The following is a 22,818-nucleotide window of genomic DNA, read 5'->3' on the forward strand; positions in this document are numbered from 1 at the left end:
CTGCAGCTTCACACTTGCCGTTTCAGAATGGGGTCTGGTTTGCGCCCCTTGGGGTTATGGGTACTTTGTTTAGTAAAGACTAGCTAAAAAAGCCACTTTGGCCCAATCCCATTTCACCTCTCGCGCCTACCACTTCACCCTAACTCCTCTGTTTTGTATGTCATGTCTAGGGGTAGGATGCCCCAATTCCTGTTGAGACAGAGGTGGTCAGTGAGCAAAGAAATCCACAAATGTATCACGATAATGTTTGTATTATCTTAGCCTACCACCGCCCCCCCCCCCCCCCCCCCCCCCCCCCTCCCAGTCTGAACTGCTTTAACTACGCACTCTAACTGCACCTTACCTACACTGTACTGCTGCTGTTAGAACAACACTGTTTACATCTATTACCTGCACAGAACTCCTGATTACATCTGTTTACATCTGTTACTTGATGCACTTTACAAACAGCTGCTCTACATATTTGCACAACTTTGCAGATGCTGTACTTTTTTACTAATACTTTTACTTTTTTACTTCTGCTTTTAGAGTTATTCTTATTTTCTTTTTTTATTCTCTTAAGATTATATTAAGATTATATTTGGTGAACAGCAAAGTAAGAATTTCATTGTACAGTGCAACTGCCTGTTCTGCTGTGCACATGACAGTAAAACTCTTGAATCTAATGTAATTTAAACGTATTATGGTCCTTTTCTTCATAACAACCTTAAAAAATCACTACTACGCTGCGGCACCTCAGGCATCAATTGCTGCACTGTTTAAGGTGGAATGGGAAGTTTCAAATAGGAAGCTGGTGAATAGTTGACTTCAGCTTCATATCACTGAAGAATTAGGGGTGAGCGATAATAATTAATTGCCCCTCTCCCTCTGAAGACATATGATGCCCTAAATGTAACTAAGGCTCAGCAGCGAGGTTGCTAGACTTTACCCTCCTCTACTATCACTGCAGATGCGCAGGGTCACAGGCAGAGCAGCGCTAGAAGTCTCTTAATGAAGTAATGTTCTTTTTAATTTGGGGGTTGATCCATTTTGTAAAGATTTTAATCACTACTCTTCTAACTCTGTTCTATGGGGCAAAGTAACACTCAAAAACAAGAAGTAGCTGTAAAAATATGAAATGGGACTTTGTGTCATAATTTGCTAAATTTCCTATAAGAAAGGTACAGACATCACATTCTGACCACCTCCTTGTTTCTACGCTCACTGTCCAGTTTATCAGCTCCACTTACTGTATAGCTGCACTCTGCAGTTCTACAGTTACAGACTGTAGTCCATCTGTTTCTCTGATACTCTGTTACCCTGTTCTTCAGTGGTCAGGACCCCCATGGACCCTCACAGAGCAGGTGCTATTTGGTTGGTGGATCATTCTCAGCAGTAACACATATGTGGTGGTGGTGGTGGTGTGTTCGTGTGTGTTGTGCTGGTCTGAGTGGATCAGACACAGCAGTGCTACTGGAGTTTTTAAAAACCTCAGTGTCACTGCTGGACTGAGCCTAGTCCACCAAACAAACATATGCAGCCAGCAGCATCCTGTGGGCAGCGTCGTATGACCACTGATGAAGGACTTGAGGACGACCAGCACAAACTGTGCAGCAGCAGATGAGCTGTCGTCTCTGACTTTACATCTACAAGGTGGACCGACGAGGTAAGAGTGTCTTATAGAGCGGCCAGTGAGTGGACGCAGTGTTTACAAACTCCAGCACTGCTGTGTCTGATCCACTCATACCAGCACAACACACATTAACACATGAGGGCCCATGGGGGTCCTGACCACCTGAAGAACAGGGTAACAGAGTATCAGAGAAACAGATGGACTACAGTCTGTAACTGTAGAACTACAGAGTGCAGCTATACAGTAAGTGGAGCTGATAAAGTGGACAATGAGTGTAGAAACAAGGAGGTGGTCAGAATGTGATGCCTGATTGGTGTGTGTAGGTACAATGCAAAACATCATACTATATCAAACTGCACTGCAACGTATCATATTGTATGGAGACTGTATGGAGTAAGGAGCACTTTCACTTTCTTTTCATATCATAATGATATACTTCTACACCCCTGCTAGCCAGCTTCCTCCTTACATTAAACTTAACACTCGTAACCTGAAGGAAAACTGCAATAGTAATGAAAAGAATTCTGAAATGCGTAGAATAATTATTACCACCATTTACTTCTTCTTTTCCTTACAAAATGTCTAAATATCACACGTTATACTTCACTGGTGCAAGTCTAAAACCACATCGTGCTCTGAATGCGTCTGGAACTGCTGCGGCTCTGCAGATCTCCAATCTAGATCAATTCCTAACTCGATTTACGCCAATAAAACAATAAAATCACACCATAATGCACAATGCAAACTCACACACACACACACACACACACACACACACTCAAACAGAACAACTCACCCTCCATGGCGTATTTCATGTCCATGGCGAACAGGTTCCACATGATTTCAGCGCTGATCTTCCCCATGTTCAGCTCTTGAGGGAACCTGTAATTCAGTTACAGCAGATGGCATTAGAACAACTGACTGAAGTGATGGCGATTTTCCTGACCCCTCATATATTACAGCCCCTCTTCTTCCATCTGCCCATAAGATTTAAAGCAACGGTTTACTGAATCATCAGATTTACAGTCTCTCCCTTTATTACAACAGTAATCCATCAGCCAAGACATGCTTGTGTCTGAACTTTGCTTCTTTACTTTGCACTGGAGCGACGAGGCTAATGTAGTTAAAGAGTAAAAGCTTATGTAGACCAGTTAGCATAAATGCTAACTCATCACAAGCTTAACACTGTTGATACATAATACACACTAATCAGCCATAACTTTAAAACCACCTCTAGTGTCCACTGCAACAGCTCCACTGACCATATAGGAGCACTCTGTAGCTCTACAGTTACAGACTGTAGTCCATCTGTTTCTCTGCCTACTTTGTTACCCTGCTCTTCAGTGGTCAGGACCCCCAAAGAGCAGGTATTATTAGGGTGGTGGGCCATTCTCAGCAATGCAATGGGCAGCGTCCTGTGATCACCGATGAAGGACTAGAGGATGACCAACACTGTGCAGCAGCAGATGAGCTGTCGTCTCTGACTTTACATCTACAAAGTGGACTGACAAGGTAGGAGTGTCTAATAGAGTGGACAGTGAGTGGACACAGTGTTTAAAAACTCCAGCAGCATGGCTGTGTCTGATCCACTCACACCAGCACAGCACACCCAACACACCACCACCATGTCAGTGTTACTGCAGTGCTGAGAATGACCCACCATCCTAAACACCTGCTCTGTGGGGGTCCTGTGGGGCAAAATCTGTCTCCCATATGAAGAAGATTGGATTTGGGTCACGTTTACCTGCTGTGTGAACAAAGCCTTGGAGTATTTCAGTTAGTTTCCATCAAAAGAACATGAATGGAAAGCAAAATAAATAAACACAATTATGCAATACTACACAACTCATGTTTAATAATGATGAGTAATTAGGCATTCTTAGTTTATTATTCATTCTTATCTTTTTTTAAAAATTAGAATAACAATAAGAATAAAACCTTTTTTTTCATTCAGGCATTAAAATTCAACATCTTGTTGTTTTTTTTATTATTACAGAACATTTGAATTTTTAAGATAATACAATAAAATAATAGTCTACAATTGCCATCCAAAATATATAGGAAATATATATAAAATTGACCAAATAAAGTGTTGAAGTCAGCTGCTACTACTGATCTCAGCTATGTACTGCACTTTGGTCCACGGCTGTAGCTACAAGTGTGTCATACAGTGTTAGAAGCCACATAGTCAAGTCTATTCTATAGTCATTCTGCACTGCTCGCCTCACACAGACACTCAAATCTCACTAATCCTCTCCATCTCACTGGCCCACCTTCCCCACTTCCCACATCCTACATCTCCAGCTTAACGTTTCCAGCAGAAAAGCCTCTCATCCTCTCTCTCTCGCTCGCTCGCTCTCGGAGTTGGCTGACTGTATACGTTGTGTGTCTAACACCAGTAATCTGTCCTCGTTCCATCACCTCCTCCAGTCTGTTGGAATGAGCAGGCGTGTTTAATCTGCGGCTAAATTGAAATGTTTCTGTGGTTATAGATTTCCAGTCATGCCCTGGACGCGCACGGTCACTGTTTTAATTATCTCTGGCCTTTCTGCTCTCTCTAGCGTGAACACGCGGAGGAAAGAAAGAACGGAAAAACATTCTGTCAGTCTTTCCGTGGCACTAATCTCCCGCTCAGTGCTCAGTATAAAAACGCCACGTGCTCCAGCACAATGCCCTGTTTCTATAGCAACGTGTTTGCTGCTTCGCCATATGTTCCAGTGTGAAGAGATGAGCAGCAACTGTGACCTCCCTCTCTCTTTTTCTCCCTCTATCGGTGTCACTGCTTCCCGCTTTCTTTCCCTCTCTACCTTGCTCTCTTTTTTTCTCTCATTCTCTTTTTAGCTCTCTCACTTGCTCTTTCTTTCTCTTCCTCTCTCGCTCTTTCTCCCTCACTTCTTTCTCAGTCTCTTTCATTTCCAGTCATGCTGTCTCCTAGTTTTGCTCTCTCTCTCTCTCTCTCTCTCTCTCTCTCTCTCTCTCTCTCTCTTTCACATCATCATCCCCTCCTGCTGTGAGAAAGCTCCCTGAACCCAATTAGGCTGGACCCGATTGAATTCAGCATCCAATCTGAAGCCTGACCCGATTCCATTTAGCCCCTCAGCAGCCCGGAGAGCAGATTGGAGAGCGGATAAACGCAAAGCCATCACTCCATTCTATCACTGTGTGTGCACAAATGCTGCAGATGCTGTGGCATACACTTCACTTGCAGGCCTATATAGAGTATATGAGGTTCTACACTGGAATATGCAGTTTCAAACCCATTTCAGACGGCTGGGCCCAAACCCATTTCTTATCTATACCCCTACCCCTTGTTTCCGAGTGGCACCTTGCACCTTGGAATTGCGTTACAAGGAATAATGGTTGAAATCTTCCCTACGAAATGGAAAAACCCTCAAATAAAAAAGAGCACTACTTCATTAATAGGCTACTAGTGGTGCTCTGCAGACGACCCTGCCAATCTGCCCAATTCTTCAGTGATATGAAGCTGTAACAGGAAATTTAGCTACCGCGACATCAGCATACTAGAAGGAGATTCACTCGAAAGAGGCCCCAGATATTCTGTAATAACTCTCTAGGACGAAGCAATCTGAACAAAACAACGTGCAATGAGCTCCTCAGTATACACAGCTTCAAAACAGCTGCCATGCCCCTGCATCGGAGCGATGAGGTGGGCGCCAGACCGCCATTGTGATGTGACGGAGATCACACCAGCATCGCATGTAATGCAATCGATTACACATACATCAAAGTATACGTAGCGTATTTGTGGTTCAGATTGCTTCACCCTAACAGGAGTTACAACAGAATATTCGGGGCCTCTTTTGAGTGAATCTCCCCATATTAGCAATTTTGTAATGCTTGTAATGACTTGAAACGACATTAAGCTACAATAATACTATCATAGTATTGGCTAAGGGCTAAGTGGTCAGGGCAAGGGGTGATATGGGATTGGGCCTTGGACTCCCTGTTTTCAATAAAATAATGCCAGTGTTGCTGCTGTACTGTTCACTCTACAGAACTCACATTTACGTTTCATGGTCATTTTTGAACAATTCATAGTAGATACTGAGTGATTAATAGCTGATCCTGAATAATACACAACACTGACTATTAACATTAAACACTGAATAAGTCAAAGCACTAACTAGAGATGTACCAATACCACTTTTTCCCTTCTGATACTGATACCTGATCCTAAAGTACAGGCCAATAGAGAATAACGATACCAATACTAACTCTAACCTAACTAACCTATAACTAACTAACCTCCTGAGATTTATGCAATTTCATTTATGGTAAAATTTCTTATGTTCTGAATCAGAAATAAAACATACTCAGCTTGACTGAATGGCATTTACATGTTGGCTTACACACACACACACACATATATATATAAGTATATAAGTATATATGTATATATATGTATAAGTATATATATATATATATATATATTAGTATATTAGTTAGTATATATATATATATATTTCTTTTATATATATATATATAAATTTTCTGGTTCCATATATATATATATATATATATATATATATATATATATTGCTGTTGTTGGAACAAAACCTTGTATCTCCAAGTCAATGGAACCAGAATTTTTTTTCCAAGTAATTTAGGGTCATTTCTTTTGGTCCATTCATCATGAAATTTACAAAACATTTAAAGAGCAACACACATTTTCAAAATACGTCAAAAACTGGAAAATGACAAAATTGGAGATACAAGATTTTGTTCTGACAGCAGCAGCGATACATACATACATACATACATACATATATATGTATATATATATATACAAACAGACACACACATACACATGTGATACTTAAGAAGACCTATTTCTGTTGAATTACTATATATATTTAGTATTTATTATATAATTAGTAATAAAAGCCATGTTTAACAACTTAAGGAAATGTAAAATATTTTTATTGTGCAAAACATTTAGAAACAGGACTGAAAAATCTGTAGGTAAACTAAGCGCCTCATCCACTCACACTACATCTCTGTGCGTCAGACTCTACTGGAGTTCAGGAAACATTGTTGTTTATGGTGTCAGGAGCACACTTTCAGTTTTTCTCCCAGCTTGGTTGAAGCACAGGGTGAGTGAGTGATATAGCTGACTGAGGCGCACCGCAGGTAGGGCTAGCGAACACACCAGCCTGCTGCTATGCTAAGAGCTAAAGGGTGTCATTATGCTGAGAGTCCAGTTCGTTCAGCTCCCTCAATGACAATATGGACTAACACTGACTCACCCAGCAGGAGATGAGTGATCACTAAAAGAGGCCTATATTTCACTGTAGGTACAGAATAATTCAAGATAGACACTAAACAATGATCGTAGCTACTCTGTAGTTAGTACATAATTCATAGTAGATAACGGATAATTCAGAGATAATTATCAATAGATTGGATCATTCAAATCTGAATAATTATTTTACTTTGACTATATTAGGCTTTAAGAATGATGGACCTCCTTCACCTTCACCAACACTTGAGAAAGGTCCTGAGAAGAGGTCTACGTCAGATTCCTGATCTTAAACCACCAAACTGTTCACACCTTTGGGCTTTTGGGTGTGTGTAGATTATGTTCTTACCTAAGAACAAATCCTAAATAAGAGAATATTGGAAAAAATAAGAATAAAAAAAAACTGCAAGTGGGATTTTAAGAGGAAACTTCTTATTAATAATACTTGGTGAGTGAGGCCCAATAATCAAATAACAACACCTACAGTTTAAGGGGCAACTGGAATAAGGGGCCACAGCATTGCTTCAATACTACATATCACTGCTGTCAGAACAAAACCTTGTATCTCCATATTCGTTGTTTTCAGGCTTTGGCATAATTTGAAAATGCCTGTTGTCTTTTACACTGTGTGTAAATGTCATGATGAATGGACCAAAAGAAACGGCCTAAAATTAGTCTGGAAAAAAAGTCTGGTTCCATTGCCTTACACTGAAAGTAAAGTATGTTTTTTCCTTCTCCTGTGAAGTTACCATGTCGGAGATATGAAGTTCTGTTCCAAGAGCAGCGATATATACATGCTAGTTCATTGATAAACAGAAGTACGTACTGGTTAAGGACAGGTGTGTATGCCGTACGGTCCTCATCAATCACCGACACCATCAGCGTGATGAGCTTGGGCCAGAAATCCAGATTCTTTATGGAGGGACCCTGCTCTTCCCGAGGCAAATCCTGCTTCTTCGACTGGAGGGAGGGAGAGAGAGAGAGAGAGAGAGAGAGAGAGAGAGAGAAATGAAGATAAGCCACAACAGATTTTTTCTTTCCCTCCTGTCCTCCTCCATTCTTCCAAAGGCAGGCTGAATAATTCAGCTAAAAGGCAATAGACTGCACTTATAGAGTGAGTAGCACATTCCAGCTCAACGTTTTTATTACTCAGAAGCTTCTATCTCCGGATAGGACTGAATAGACTCTGTTCTGAGCCTTTCACCCAGTGTCAGATGTGCATCTGACTCATTGTGCGTACAACATATACTCGAAACTGGTGTGTAAGCCTAAACATACAGTTTATGGGCAGTGTGCATGGAAAAATGCGTATTCATTGGAGAGAGAGTTGTGTGGGAGGATCTACTAGAGCTTTTACCAATGTTGCAGTAGCTTTTCATTTAAAACCAGGTGCCAGTAGTTTTACTTTAACAGACAGAAGGCTGGGACAGACAGACACATGAAAACATTACAGGGGGCAGTCGTGGGCTGGAGGTTAGGGAACCAGCCTCGTGACCGGAAGGTCGCCGGGTCGATCCCCAGAGCCGACAGTCCATGACTGAGGTGTCCTAGAGCAAGACACCTAACCCCCAACTGCTCCCCGGGTGCTGCAGATTGGGCTGCCCACCGCTCCGGGCAAGTGTGCTCACTGCCCCCTAGTGTGTGTGTGCTCACTAGAGTGTGTATGTGGTGTTTCACTTCACAGATGGGTTAAACGCAGAGGTGAAATTTCCCTGTTGTGGGACTAATAAGGGTCTCTTAATCTTATTTATTTAAACTCTCAGGGCAGATGTACAGATGTGAGAAGCCACCGTATGCATTCACAATTCTTGTTACTATTTCACAAATTCTATTTTCCTAGTCACAGTAGAATTACACGACTGTGTGATCTTGTTTTGGGAAAGAATGTCATTTATTAACAACCCCACCTCTTTGTAACAACTTTTATCCTTTTTTTACCCAATAATTCGTCTTTTAAACTCATATCATGAGTGCACAGATGGTCGGTGGCGTTACGTGTGATTTGCATGACTGTCCATAGTCTTGATTAGAATATTAATCCCACAACATTATATTGAATAGCATGTTAATCCCGTGGCGCGTACTGTTGTCACATCAACAAACATTTTGCTTGCTGTGCTCCACTTAACCAGACCCTAACTTCAACCTCAGTGCAGAACACACATCACAGCCACTAGACTACATATGGGGTTTAACCACAGTGGCTACGTTTACATGCAAAGATTTTTGCCAATCCAATTGAACACATTCTCATTATAGATGGGGACTGAGGTGTTTATTACTCTACTCAACGATCTGATGAAAACCTATGTTTACATACTCACTACGAGTGGAGAACAACTTAATATAGACGTTACCATGACAGCCAGCACCACATGAGGTCCAATCAGAGTGAGACGAGTTTTCAGTTGCGTGTTTTTAATTGCTTTAAAACGATAGCAGAAAGACGTACTTCACATGTAGGAAGCGGCGAGAGGACGACGTCGTGTTCTGAGACACATAAGCTGGACGTCCGTCCCACCGCCGTCTTTTAAAGAACAGAGCAGTTTCTGCTCCGACGTGCTGAACGTTATAAACCTTCACTATGATGTGACGAACATGCGCAGAACGGACTTAAATGTTCCGATAGGGAATGTAATCAGATACAGGCGTTTACATGGATGTTATTGTTCTATTTAACGGATTATTTACAGGTTTGCCCACCTCACTCAACTGGATAGAAACTGTATTCCGAATGGCCTCAATCGGAATACTCTATTCCGATTAAGGTGTTTACATGGACGTATTCTATTTCGTTTGAGTTGTTAGTCGGATTATTAATGGATTATTAAGATGCAGGTAAACGTGGCTAGTGATGCACGCCAACATGGCCCGGCTTAAACAGACAATTACTATCATGCTTTCTGGATTTGTCCCCCTACCCAGCAGTTTTGGTTGGAGGTCATGAACAGACTATCAGAGATTTTGGGCCTTGTCATCCCTTTATGTCCCATTGTAGCACTACTTAATGAGCTTTCTTCACTTTCAGCACCCAATCACCTCAAATTTATCTTAATATCATTAACCATCAATAAAAACACTCATACTGCTGAACTGGACAGACAGAACCTGGAAAGACTTGCAGCAAATTTGAAAAATAATGTCAAGGTACTCTGGTCACAATTTTTACAATAAATTGAGGTGATGTATTGTTTCAAACTCTTTCAGAAAAAGCTTAAACTCATACAAAGAATATGATAAATACTCATAATGTGGAAAAAGGGGGAAGGGGGCGTTATTACCCTTTTTATTGTTTTGTTAAATGTTCTTGTTTGTCTGTCCTGTTTTGTCCAGTTTGTACATCGTTGATTTTTTTTTCCTTTACTCCCTCCACCTTGCATCTCAGCTATCTCCGTCTCTTCTTTCAGTCAAAAGGGTGGGATTGGTGGGCAGGGGGGGGGGCAAAACATTTTAAGAAATGATACAATGTTTTGGGGGAAAGTAAATACACTCACATACACACACACACACACACACACACACACAGTATGAGTCACATCAGAATCACTCATAGCGCGCCCTCTCTGAAATCCTCATTAGGAGCATCATCAATAATGCAGTGGTTAAGTTCGTACTGGTTCTGCCCTCCAGTCCTGCTACAACTCCTCATCAGGTTTGATTTAAGGGAAACATCGTTCCTGCAGACATCACCATGGCAACGGGGGCAGATTTACAACACAACCAGCGTAGTTTCTTGGCTGTAGTAAGAGATTTAATTTGGTCCCAAGCAAGTTTTAAATGTCCATTAGAACGACACTTTGAGTCAAAGTTTATTTCGAGAGTCTGGCTTGTTTTTTTATAATTCAGTAACTACTATAAAATATTTGGTTGCTACTATGAAACATATGTAAGAATGAAGAGCTGAAGTGTAGACCCACGTACTGGAACTAAGGCTCTAGACCAGGACTGAAATCTCCACCAGTGCCACAAGCAGGAACCACTGGCAGGCCATTTGTAGCAAGGCAACTGACAAAGTATAAGATATACACTACACAGGCAAGTATGTGGACACCACTTCAAATTAGTTCATTTGTTTGTTTCAGTCACACAATATGTGCATAAAATCACACCTACATCCATGTAGTTTCCATAAATAAACACTGGCAGTTGAAGGGGCCATACCTAAGAGCTTGGTTTCATAAGATGTCACATTTCTGCCCTGCTAAAGCTGCCCCAGTCCGATGTAAGTGATGTTACTGTGAAGTGGAAACAACTAGGAGCAACGACAGCTCTGCCAAGAAGCAGTGGGCCACTCAAGCTCTCAGCATGCATGATCTGTGTTTACAAAACTAACAAGTTCACAACTGCCTCTGGAAGCAAGGTCAGCACAAGAGCACTTTGTCTGAAGCTTCATGGATTGGGTTCCTATGGCCGAGCAGCCACACACACAAGTCTAAGATCACTATGTGCAATGCCAAGCGTCAGCTGGGGCAGTGTAAAGCAGACTAGTGTAAGAAAACTAGCTGGACTCTGGAGCAAAGGAAATGTTCTCTGCAAGGATCAATCTCGCTTTACGATCTGTCAGTCTGACCAGCAAATTTGGGTTTGGTGGATGAAGAAGAACCTGCCTGATGGTTCACGGTTTAGGCCCCTTAGTAAAGCTAAGTCCTAAGGCCTCAGCATATCCTAGCATGTCAGCCACATGATTTTTCTGTTGTAGCCGCCTTGTTTGGACCCCGAATGTCTCCGCACGAGCATAAGTAGAGGTGAAAGATGACTAAAATGACTCACTTTGGAAGAGAAAAACTACCTTGACAAAGTTAGACTAGTAAACTGTGATCCTTATACACTTTCCCCTGAACCCCTGGTCCCACTTAAACTGCCGAAAAGCTACCAAATTTGTGTTTTCCTGGCATGCAGTACATATTTATCTCATACACAACCCCTCTCCCTCTTCTGGAGAGTCTCTCAAAGCGTTTAAAAGCACAGAAGCCCACCGGCTCTTCACATCAGGATCCCACGATGTTGCGTAAAGAGGAGAAAGAACTCACAGGAGGGAAACGACATCAGCTAATTAACACAGGTGAGAACAATGCAGACCTTTAGATCACTTTAGCTGATGTTTACAGCTGAGAGATAAACAGTCGTCCCCCTAACGGAGCTGCAGACCGCTGGGATAACTTTACTCTCTGTTTTTGGAAGTTTAAATGAGGTTTAAATGGAGAAACATGAGCATTAAATATCAGACTGAATGTTGTGGGACTGAAAAGCTCTCACTTGTCCTTCAAATGTTTTTCTAAAGCAGCACATTGTACTTGTTATATTTAGGCTACACTTTACATGTTTGAGTTATTCTAATCATGCTTAAAGGCTTACAGGATGGCACGTATTAAATACAATAAATAATCTTCTTCTTCTTCTTTCGGCTGCTCCCTTTAGGGGTCGCCACAGCGGATCATCTGCCTCCATCTTGCCCTATCCACTGCCTCCTCTACTTTCACACCAACCATCTCCATGTCCACCTTCACTACATCCATAAACCTTCTCTGAGGTCTACCTCTTCTCCTTCTACCTGGCAGCTCCATCTCCAACATTCTTTGCCCAATATATCCACTATTCCTCCTCAACACATGTCCAAACCATCTCAACCTGGCCTCTCTGGCTTTATCTCCAAACTGCTCCACCTTCACTGTCCCTCTGATCTGCTCATTTCTAATCTTGTCCAGCCTGGTCACTCCCAACGAAAATCTCAGCATCTTCATCTCCACCACCTCAGCACAGTCTCCAAACCATATTAAATTCAATAAATAATAACAAACAAAAAAATAGACTAATTAATTTGAGGCAAATGGTTGGAGTAAAGTGAACTTAGTGAATGAATGAAGCTTTAATACAGAATCGTGGCTCATGCTTAACGACTAGGCACGATCTGAAGCTTTAAGTTGAACCATAGTCTGAGAAAAAGTGCATATACAGAACACAATTGTCTTTCTGAAGCTGTGAGAACATCATTTAAGCTGCAGGTATTACAGCAAGCCAGGCAAACCCTGCTGCTGACATCACCTACGCGGCACAAGACACTTTCTAACACAGCTGGCTCTAATATTCAGATCCCGGAGAACTCATTTAGCTAAATCAGCTGTGTTAGATTAGGGCTGAAACTAAACTGCGGGGCGTGCGGTATCTGGGAGTCTGAGCGGGCACCGAGCATTAGATATATTTGAGTGTCCTGCACTAAGTCACGTCCTGTGAGATCCAGGCGGAGTTAGTATTCAGCCACCATGCTACTCATGAGATAATGGCAGGTTATCACACACTCGGACAGGAGGAATCAGCATCCTCACACGCAGGAGACAAGGCTCCTTCTGACCCACTGAAAACACACACCTGCCCCCTGGCCCCCTGCACATGATTGGATGGGTCTTTGGGCTCCATGCCAGTATGTCTCTGGCAGCGGTCGGGCCTTTGATTCAACCGAGCAAATTTAATCTCAGCTACAATTCTACCCCAGCTCAAAATACGTCCTTCATCCGCCAGGCTGCCAGGACGTTCAACTCACTCCCTATGTTGTACACACATGCACACACACACATACACAAAGTTTGGACCAAAACACAGGTTTGTGACCACCACTCCCCAGTCCTGAACTCTGACACTCTCAGAGACTGTTATGCACCCATCACTGTAACCGCTCTAAGCTCGTTCTAACTGCACTACTGTTTATATTTGCACTATTTATACCCACAGACCTTAATCTGTATGTGTCCACTGTATGTCCTTAATGTGTATGTGTCCACTGTATGTCCTGCACATATTGCAGTACTGACAATAAAGCTGACTTGACTTGACCTGAACATGATGATGACATAAACATGCCATGCCAGATGTCATATGCTGTGATGAGTTGTCATAACAGCCACACTAAGACCAGTAATTGTGATCCCATGATGACTGATGACAGTCTTTCCGTTAAGGACTTTGGTTAAACTCACAAATAAGTGAAAATTCGGCACTGAAATTAGCATGAAAGCTATATTCAAGGGCATCCTCTGTCGAGACCGGTATCAGCTTATTCTCAAAATTTGGCAAAATGGAAGTTAAAACATTTGTGGATGTTTTATGGATGGCACTTTTTTAATGGATTTATACTTCATGGATTTTACAGTTTTTTCTACACAAAATAGATCAGAAATGTAGCATGCTAGCTCTGCTGCCATAAGATGTTTCCAATGGCAAACTGGCTAACTAGCATGTTAGCTTAGCTAGGTAGTGCTCAGCCGTTTCAACTCTGTTGTCAAATGTCATTTCGCAATCACTGCCCTGCCTATGTGGAGTATTTCTGAAAAATGAGCTCAAATAATGAGAATTCATCTGTAGTAAGCTCCGTAAACAGCGATCCTCACAAACACACGGCTGGCTGCGGTCTCTGTTTCACTGAGAGTGAATTTGGAGCGCTAGAAGCCAAGGCTTGAAATACATCTCAAAACTAGCTTAGTATCACAGCACAAGCAAAGCGGACTGAGCGGATAAGTTGTTTGGTTACGTCGAGTGACCAGTAGCTGGAATAATTCATCCTATGAGTCTCATTCATGGAATGGCCTACAGTTTATTTTGGATTTTACTTCCAACATTTCCAGTTGTATGAGAACGGGCGCTGTCCATGGTGCTGAAACCATGTATACCAGGTACTCTTCCAGGTTTCGGAGGTCTAGAGTCATTATTTGAATGAAAATTATTTCAGAACTAAAATATAGTTCTTCCAGGGTTCTTTTGACAATGGTTCTATAAAGAAAACACCAAAAGAACAACATCTGCATCTTAAAATGTTCTTTGAATAGTGAAATGGCTCTTAAGATTGATGGAGAATGTGTTGTATATGGTTCTATAGAGAACCTTTTTGAGAAAAGGTTCTATGTACCACTTTTTTCTACTTTAGAACTGTATGTGATGTATTACATATTCACATTTGATTTGCATTGTGTAATGTGTTAAATAATGCTTAATAATGTTGATTATTACTAATATTATTTTCATTTATATCTCACCTCTGATTACTACCAACGAAAACGGTGCAACTTTTTAATTCCACCCCTTAAATGGCCAGAGCCCACCAGCAGGCCCAAAGTTTTATTACACACTTCTATAAGCTAAGAATAGCTCAACTAGTTAGCATTAATATCCCTGTAGTTACTGAAAATTAAGGCTTAGTATGTAATAAGCTTGAGATTTTAAGGGTTAACCTGAGGGAATCAAAACAGACACTTCAATTTTCATGTAATTGCCTGTGGAGACCCCATAGTGGCTCAGACCCCTGGGCACGTGCCCATAAAGCCCATTGGATCACCTGACCCTGCTTGTGGTCACCAGGAACAGGCCTAACTAAAAGTACAATGAAGGCCTTCAGTTGCTTAAGACAATGAGAATCGCTCTCACAGCAGTGACGGCTTGATTTACTGAGCACTTTTCTTCAGCACATTGTGCTCCATGAAAACTATGGGTTACAGTAAAGGACACCACGCTGTACAGTCCCACTCAAAGTCGTATTTCTCCTGTCTTATCTAAATGACTTCACCGCTCCGCTCAGGGACGGGGTGTGTGTATACACATCTCAGACATACACACACTCACAGAGCCGCCTGTGTGGTTGAGATTTATTGTCTCAGCTGCAGAGACAAAAACGATTTTTCCAGCACGTCTGTACGCCAGGCCAAAATCTGTCAGCACGCACTGGAACTCCTTAACCGAGTGCGTGTCCGCGTGTTTGCGCTGGTCCTCCAGCTCTGATTAATAGGAAATCCTGTTCTGGAGCCTGTCCATCAGGGGTATGAAATAATCTGTTCAATTATTTAACAGCTTTCAGTTTAACAGCTGCCTCTCCCAATCAGCCAGAGCACACCTACACCTGGCCGGCCGGGATTAGAAATGAATTCAGCTCTGTCAGCCGCTTGATTCAACAGTTTCAGTGGATTACACAGGAAAAGCTCTAATTCTGTTTCAAGCAGTTATTACGGTGAGTAAAGACAGTCATCCAATTTATTAAGGCTAAACGCTAAACATGACAGAATAGCCACAGCCATTCATAGGAAGCTGACAGTTACTGCTTAGTCCAAGCATCAAATGTATCTTTAAACGGTTAATCTTGGACTAAACTGCTGTTCCAACTGTGGTTCACTTTTAACCATCCTATTCAAAACTTATGCACACAATCAAAAAGAAAAGTGCTACGTCAGCGTTACTGCAGTACTGAGAATGATCCGTCACCCAAATAGTACCTGGACCTCTGTCTGTAACTGTAGAACTACAAAGTGCAGCTATACAGTAAGTGGAGCTGATAAGATGGACCATGAGCGCAGAGACAAGGAGGTGGTCGTGATGTCATGCCTGATCTGTGTACATCATTCATTTTTTCAAAATGACTTTTTTTCCATTATTGATACTGGGGGCTGGAGGTTAGGGATCTGGCCTCGTGACCGGAAGGTCGCCGGTTCGATCCCCAGGGCCGACAGCACATGACTGAGGTGTCCTTGAGCAAGACGCCTAACCCCCAGCTGCTCCCCGGGCACCGTGGATAGGGCTGCCCACCGCTCCGGGCAAGTGTGCTCACTGCCCCCTAGTGTGTGTGTGTGTTCACTAGTGTGTATGTGGTGTTTCACTTCACGGATGGGTTAAACGCAGAGGTGGAATTTCCCCAGTTGTGGGATCAAAAAAGTATCACTTTACTTATTGCATATGAATATAGAGATGGCTACAAGGTTAGGAGAGGGTGTTTACAAAGATAATTCCTTTTTTTTAAACGCGTAAATCCAATTTTTTAATATAAAAAACTTTAAAAAATCAATAAATCGCTGCTGTTGGAGCAAAACCTCGTATCTCCATTTTTTGCCACTTTTCAGTTTTTCACATGATTTTATACTGTGGGCAAATTTCATGATGAATAGACTGAAAGAATCAAGTGACGTGGGGAAAAATGTCTGGTTCCACTGACTTCCGTTATAAGTAAAGCATGTTTTCCTTCTCCTGTAAAGTTACTATTTTGGAGATACGAGTTTTTGCTCTGACAGCAGTGAAATATAGTCTTATATTAGAACAAGTGGTGTTCATGTTTTTGCTACTCAGTGTTTTTATTTATTTATTTATTTATTTACAGCCAACACAATTTATGTAAAATCACTAGATCTTTAAAATATTACAAGTGACCAGCGTAAGGTTGCTGTCCATCCTCACGCACACACACAAACACATAGACACACAGCCACTAACAGCAGGCCATGCAGGAGGTGAACAGCACCTGCACACTTTTATTCCCTGTGGGTTCATCCAACACCACATGTGTAATATATATGGGAGTGAAATGACTTGAATAGAAATATTCTGCACATTTGTGCAGTTGACTTGCATCATGTTTGGCATCTTTAGATCAAAATTTAGATTCTAAAAACATACGTTCAAAACAGACGGGTCCAAAAGATCTCGGACTAAATCGGACTTGATGTCCCACAATGCTTCAGGAGATCACATGATCACAGTCTCCTGATTATTAACCCAACACACCTGTGCATGATGACCTAGTTAGTTAGTATATAAGCCCGGGCTTCAGCTAGATTCAGGGCGAAGTGTTGTTTCTCCCGGAGCACACCGAGCGGTCACTTTGTGATTCTGAATTCTGTGTTATGACCGTATCGTCGTTATTTTGACTTTGCCCTTTGATCGCACGCTTTTTGTACCTTCACCAGCTGCTTTTGTGTATTTGGACCTTTTTTGGATTGTTTATTGACCATGATTTTGTCTTGGATTGCCCCTTGGATTGCCTGTGCTTTTTGGTATTTGACCCTCGCCTGTTTTTGACCCCGATACTCGTTCTCCTGTATTAAACCTCGTTTGTCTTCTTATCCACGTTCCTCTGACTCCTGTGCCCATCCTAACAGACTAGAACTTTACTGAGCTCAGAAACAGTGGAGAGTGAGTGTGGTGTGTGCTGAGTAACACTTTCAGGCCAAGGCTCAAAAAGTGTCTATTTCTACGTTTTACTGTTTGTTGCTGTTACGTATTAAATATCCCATGTGTCAAATAGAAGCACAATCCTATCCTAATTTTCTATCAGTCGTAGCTCGATTCACAATGCCTTGTACTACATTTCCCAGCATGCACTGCAACGAAATGCACACTTTGACTCTCCTACCCCAACAATATCCTATGGGACAGTGGTTACACCTCAGTTCTATACCAGTCATATCCCCAAACACACAAACTGCAGTTCAGCCAATATAAACACTTAACATTAGCTCTGCAGCTCAGAACCTGGCCCTGAATGAACTCGCAGTGAAGAAAGGAAGCCAGGCGTTTAGTCCAAACAAACGGGTAGGTTTAAAAGACTGAGCTCTGGGGGACATTTACATTTTGAATATTTCAATTATTCATTTAATATTTCAAGGTCTGCCACCAGGGCTTGTTTTCACTATTGAAGTTTTTGCGTATTTTGAATGAACCATGTTGAGTTAAAAAAGATTTGAAAACTATTAAGTATTCAAAAAGGAATAAAACACAGGCCATCTCTGGCCCACAGATCGAGATGTTTCCATATGGCCCTCATAGTGGTTGAGTTTGACACCCCTGCTCTATGTTCTGTATGTCATCTTGATGCGTCTAACAAAGCCAAAAAATCACAAACCACCACTTTAGGTGAGCAAACACATGAATAGGAATGTCCTGCACACATCATTCAACTTTCACTGTTACTGGAAGACTAGATCCTAGTCATTTAGATCCTGTCCTGAGACTTCTCTGGGAGATTGACCCCAGATTTCAAAGGGTTAATCCTGCACGAAACTGGACTTTGCATAGGCAATAATGAAGTGCTTTACACACTAATTTTACTGAGACTGGAGGGTGAGGAAGCACTGAGTGTGTGAATGATGTCATTCCTCTCATCTTGCTTGTGTCTCCACAGAAACAATGACAAGATGGAGTGGAGCTTCAGCATCTGCTGGCCACTAAAGCAGGACAGAGGTGATGTCATCACCAGCACACACACACACACACACACACACACACACACACACACACACACACACACACACACAAACAGAGCATGTGGTGCGCTCAGGCAAATCAGCCAAAGCTGAAGAAGGAGAGGAACTGAGCAGCACTGCAGAAGCTTTTTAACAAGTGTAGTGACACTACTGTCACCACAGACTGCTCATCTGCAGTGCAACACCTTACAGTGTGTGTGTGTGTGTGTGTGTGTGTGTGTGTGTGTGTGTGTGTGTGTGTGTGTGTGTGATGGACAGTGAAGGTTGAATATTGTATGTTAAGGAGATGCATGTTGGGTTATGAATATGGATGGCCCAACTGGCCAATGCAAAGAGAGAGAGAGAGAGAGAGAGAGAGAGAGAGAGAGAGAGAGAGAGAGAGAGAGAAAGGCATGAGAGTGGGAGAGAGCAAGAGAAAGTTACAGAAAAGAGAGAGGGAGAGGATGGGGAGAATAAGAGAAAGTAAGGGAAAGAAAGATAGAGAGAGAGAGAGAGAGCAAAAGAAGAGAGAGAGAAGACAAACAAAGCGGGAAAGATACGGGACAGGACAGGGAGAGTGAGAGAAAGACATTCTCATACAATTCCCATTTCAGAGCATCTGTAATTGTATCATTATCAACATTCCAAAAAAAAAGCTCTTGGATAGTAAATAAAATGTTTATATCTGTGTTGTAGTCATGGCGACCCCTGGTTCCCATCACCACCACTGTAAAGACATCTGAACCATTTCACACCAAATTGTTCTGAATCCCTCTGTTTAGATCTGGGAAAAATCTGTACTGGACCTGCCCGTCTGCGGAATGGACTGATCCAGACTTTCTCTCAGCTTAGTAATGACGGCGTCTCTGCTCCAAAACCAACCGCACCTCCATCAGCACAGAGGAGCAGAGCTCTCTCTCTCTCTCTCTCTCTCTCTCTCTCACACATACACACACACACACACACACACACACACACTAGAATAGATCTACACACACACTCCTTCTGCTCTCCTGCCCTTTATTCTTCCTCTCTTACTTTTACAATCTATCTGAATAGAAGGTCCTACTGTCTCCGCTTATTCTCTCCACTCATCTCTCAGTCTCTTCAGCCTACGACAAACAAGACGCCTCTATTTCCCCTCCCTCTCTCTCTCCCTCCTCCAATTCAAGTTCAAGTTTGCTTTATTGACATGACAAATGTACATTTGTATTGTCAAAACAAACACACACACACACACACACACACACATATATACAGGAGACCATCCGCCACCTCATCAGGAGCTGCCCAGGCGTTGTAGGGAGGTCATACAGGCACGTGGAGGCCACACACAACACTGAGCCTCATTTTGACTTGTTTTAAGGACATCACATCAAAGTTGGATCAGCCTGTCGTGTGTTTTTCCACTTTAATTTTGTGTGTGACTCCAAATCCAGGCCTCCACTGGTTAATACATTTGATTTCCATTGATGATGTTTGTGTGATTTTGTTGTCAGCACATTCAACTTTGTACAGAACAAAGTATTCAATGAGAATTTCATTCATTCAGATCTAGGATGTGTTATTTGAGTGTTCCCTTTATTTTTTTAAGCAGTGTATATATTTCTCCCTCTCTTCATTTGCCCACTATATCTTCATTCCCTTTCTCTCTCTCTCTCTACTTCTCTCTTTCTATTCCCTTTTTCTTTCCCCATTATCTCTCTCTCTCTCACTTTACCCTCTTTAACTTCCTGTTCCTTCTCTCTTTCAACCCTCCCTCTAGTTCTTTCCGTATTCTCCCTGTCTGCTCACTTCTTTTTCTAATCCCTGTTCTTGTCACACATGCCTGTGGCTCAGATGTTTCCCTGGACTCCATCTCCCAGAATCCTCTGGGAGATCACATGACTCCTGACCCTCCACGATGCTCCTACAGCAGATCTCCCTCGCTCTTGAGTACTGATCTGTTACACCTGTTGACCTCTCATTTAGTATAAAGCCCAGGCTTTTAGAACAGTTCAGTGTGAGGTGTTGCTTCTTTCTTGAGCTACTGAGTGTTTATTTCCCGTTTTGACTGATCTTCTGTATTCTGACTCGCCCGTTTTTGCCTGTGATGTGTGTGCGTCTTTACTTGCTGCCCTTTCTGGATTTGACCCCTGCCTGTTTCCTGATGACGATTTTGATTGGCGATTTAAACAGTAAAGCCTTTTTTGTTCTTTTTATCCACGAGCGCCTGAGTGGTTCTGTCGCGCTGCACTTCTCTTTATTTCTCTATTTTCTCTCGCTGTATTCACACATTCTCTATTTTCTTTCCTTCCACGTTTTCTCCGCCTCTCTTTCTTTACACCACCCCCCTGTAAATGCAGACTCTGCTCTGGGACCCTCTCTTTATGTCCTCTTTCTCCTCTAGCCTTCCTCCGTCTCTTTATCTTTCTTTCCGTTTGGACCCGTAGAGTCATGTCGTCTCTCTATTTCCTGTCCTCCGCTCTCTCTTTTCTGATCTGTCCTTCACTAACAGGATTTGGCTTTCTGAGCGTGAGCCCCCGTCCCCTCCTCGCCCTCCTCCCCCTCCTCCCCACTCTTGAGTGCTGTGGTGGGGTTATGTAAGCAGCTCCTGCATGCAGGCAGCTCATATTTCATCTGAAGAGTGGAGCAGCGCGTGTGGAGATGTGAGGGGAACAGACAATGCGGCCGGTCGGCTGCTGGAGAAAACAAACCCGCTCTGTGACTTCCACTCCAGAGCTTAGCTAAACCGTCCACTAGCCCACAATAACAAAACCCAAACAAACAAAGAGAAGCCTCCAAAAACACGGCTGAGCTCAGAGATCAGGGCTACGGCACTGGACCAACAGAGCCTGCTCAAACAGCTGCTTTAACTTAAGGGCCCATACACTCTTAAATAAGATTCAAGGGTTCTTCAGTCACATTTCAACAACATTTACTGGCAGTTTTCTCTTTTTTAGATCACTTCATGTGAAATTTCCCTCTGACTCACTTTCTTCTCTGACTGCTGTTTCTCGCCTCGTGCCTCGCCTGTGTGTGCGTCACTTACTTGAGTCTCAGTGCTCAACATAATGCACAGATCTGATTGGCTGAGTAGCATCCTGGGTGATATTTACAATGCATGTGATTGGTCTGCGAGTCTCCCGGGCCGCTAAAGCTGTTGTAAAGGCTAGAAAAGCTACACTGATTAAAATAGGACGACCCCATAATTGGACCATGGTCCGCCTATTAGGGACCTCTGCTCTAGATGAACTATATTTCTTGGCGGAATACTCGTTGATGTTGTTTATAAATAATAAAATATTTTATGAAAAATTGTGTATTTCATCGTATTCCATGTTGGCCACCGTTTTATAACCAGTTTCACTTCACTTCGCACTGTGCCTAAGAACTCCCTTCTCCGTGACACAATTGCAGTAATACATGGCCTCTCATGACTAATTGCTTTATTATGTTACTTTGCCTTTAAGACTAACATATGTCAATCATCTCTATTCTAACAGGCTGTCTTGTGTTGCAGTCCAGGATGAAACACTCCTTGTAACTTCAGTGGGAGTGAGTAGCACCAAACTGCTATAAGCTGAATAGGCAGAAACGTGAAAGTGTGTTGGTTTTTGTGACATCAAAAATATTAAATATTATCCCAATAGGTATTTTTGCAGCTTAGTGAGTAAAGGGTGGGTCGTGTGGGGCCCACCCTGTGACTATGTGGAGTGGCGCTCTTGCCAGCTGACAGAAAGAGACGGAGTTCTCCAGCCTCTGTGCTGTTTGGAGCAGGTGGAGGCTTCACCCGGCTGGTGCTGATTGGCTCCGTGCTGAGAGCGCTCTGGATGATCACCTAGCGGACGGTGCTGTGTTTTTAAATGATGTGTGTGTAATGCAGTAATTACACAAATCATCCTGTTTTATTGAAGCTGTGTAATTACGAACATCCCCACAGGATCTGAAACAAAGGAGCTGCTCAGATGAGCTCACTG

The 22,818-nt window shown here is 42.4% G+C and overlaps 1 protein-coding gene across 3 annotated transcripts in view; it reads right to left on the reverse strand.

The window, feature by feature from the left end:
* LOC108411445 (protein unc-13 homolog C-like) overlaps window positions 1-22,818 on the reverse strand; it is a 331,641-nt gene that overhangs the window by 149,742 nt on the left and 159,081 nt on the right. For all 3 annotated transcript variants that reach the window (XM_037539851.1, XM_037539850.1, XM_037539852.1), the window contains 2 exons: window positions 7,699-7,832; window positions 2,409-2,494 (listed from right to left, as the gene is read on the reverse strand). In XM_037539851.1, coding sequence (XP_037395748.1) covers window positions 2,409-2,494; window positions 7,699-7,832 — 220 coding nt within the window. The remainder of the gene's footprint in view (window positions 1-2,408; window positions 2,495-7,698; window positions 7,833-22,818) is intronic.

Source organism: Pygocentrus nattereri, chromosome 7, assembly GCF_015220715.1.
Source record: "Pygocentrus nattereri isolate fPygNat1 chromosome 7, fPygNat1.pri, whole genome shotgun sequence".
In the NCBI taxonomy this organism is placed as follows: Eukaryota; Metazoa; Chordata; class Actinopteri; order Characiformes; family Serrasalmidae; genus Pygocentrus; species Pygocentrus nattereri.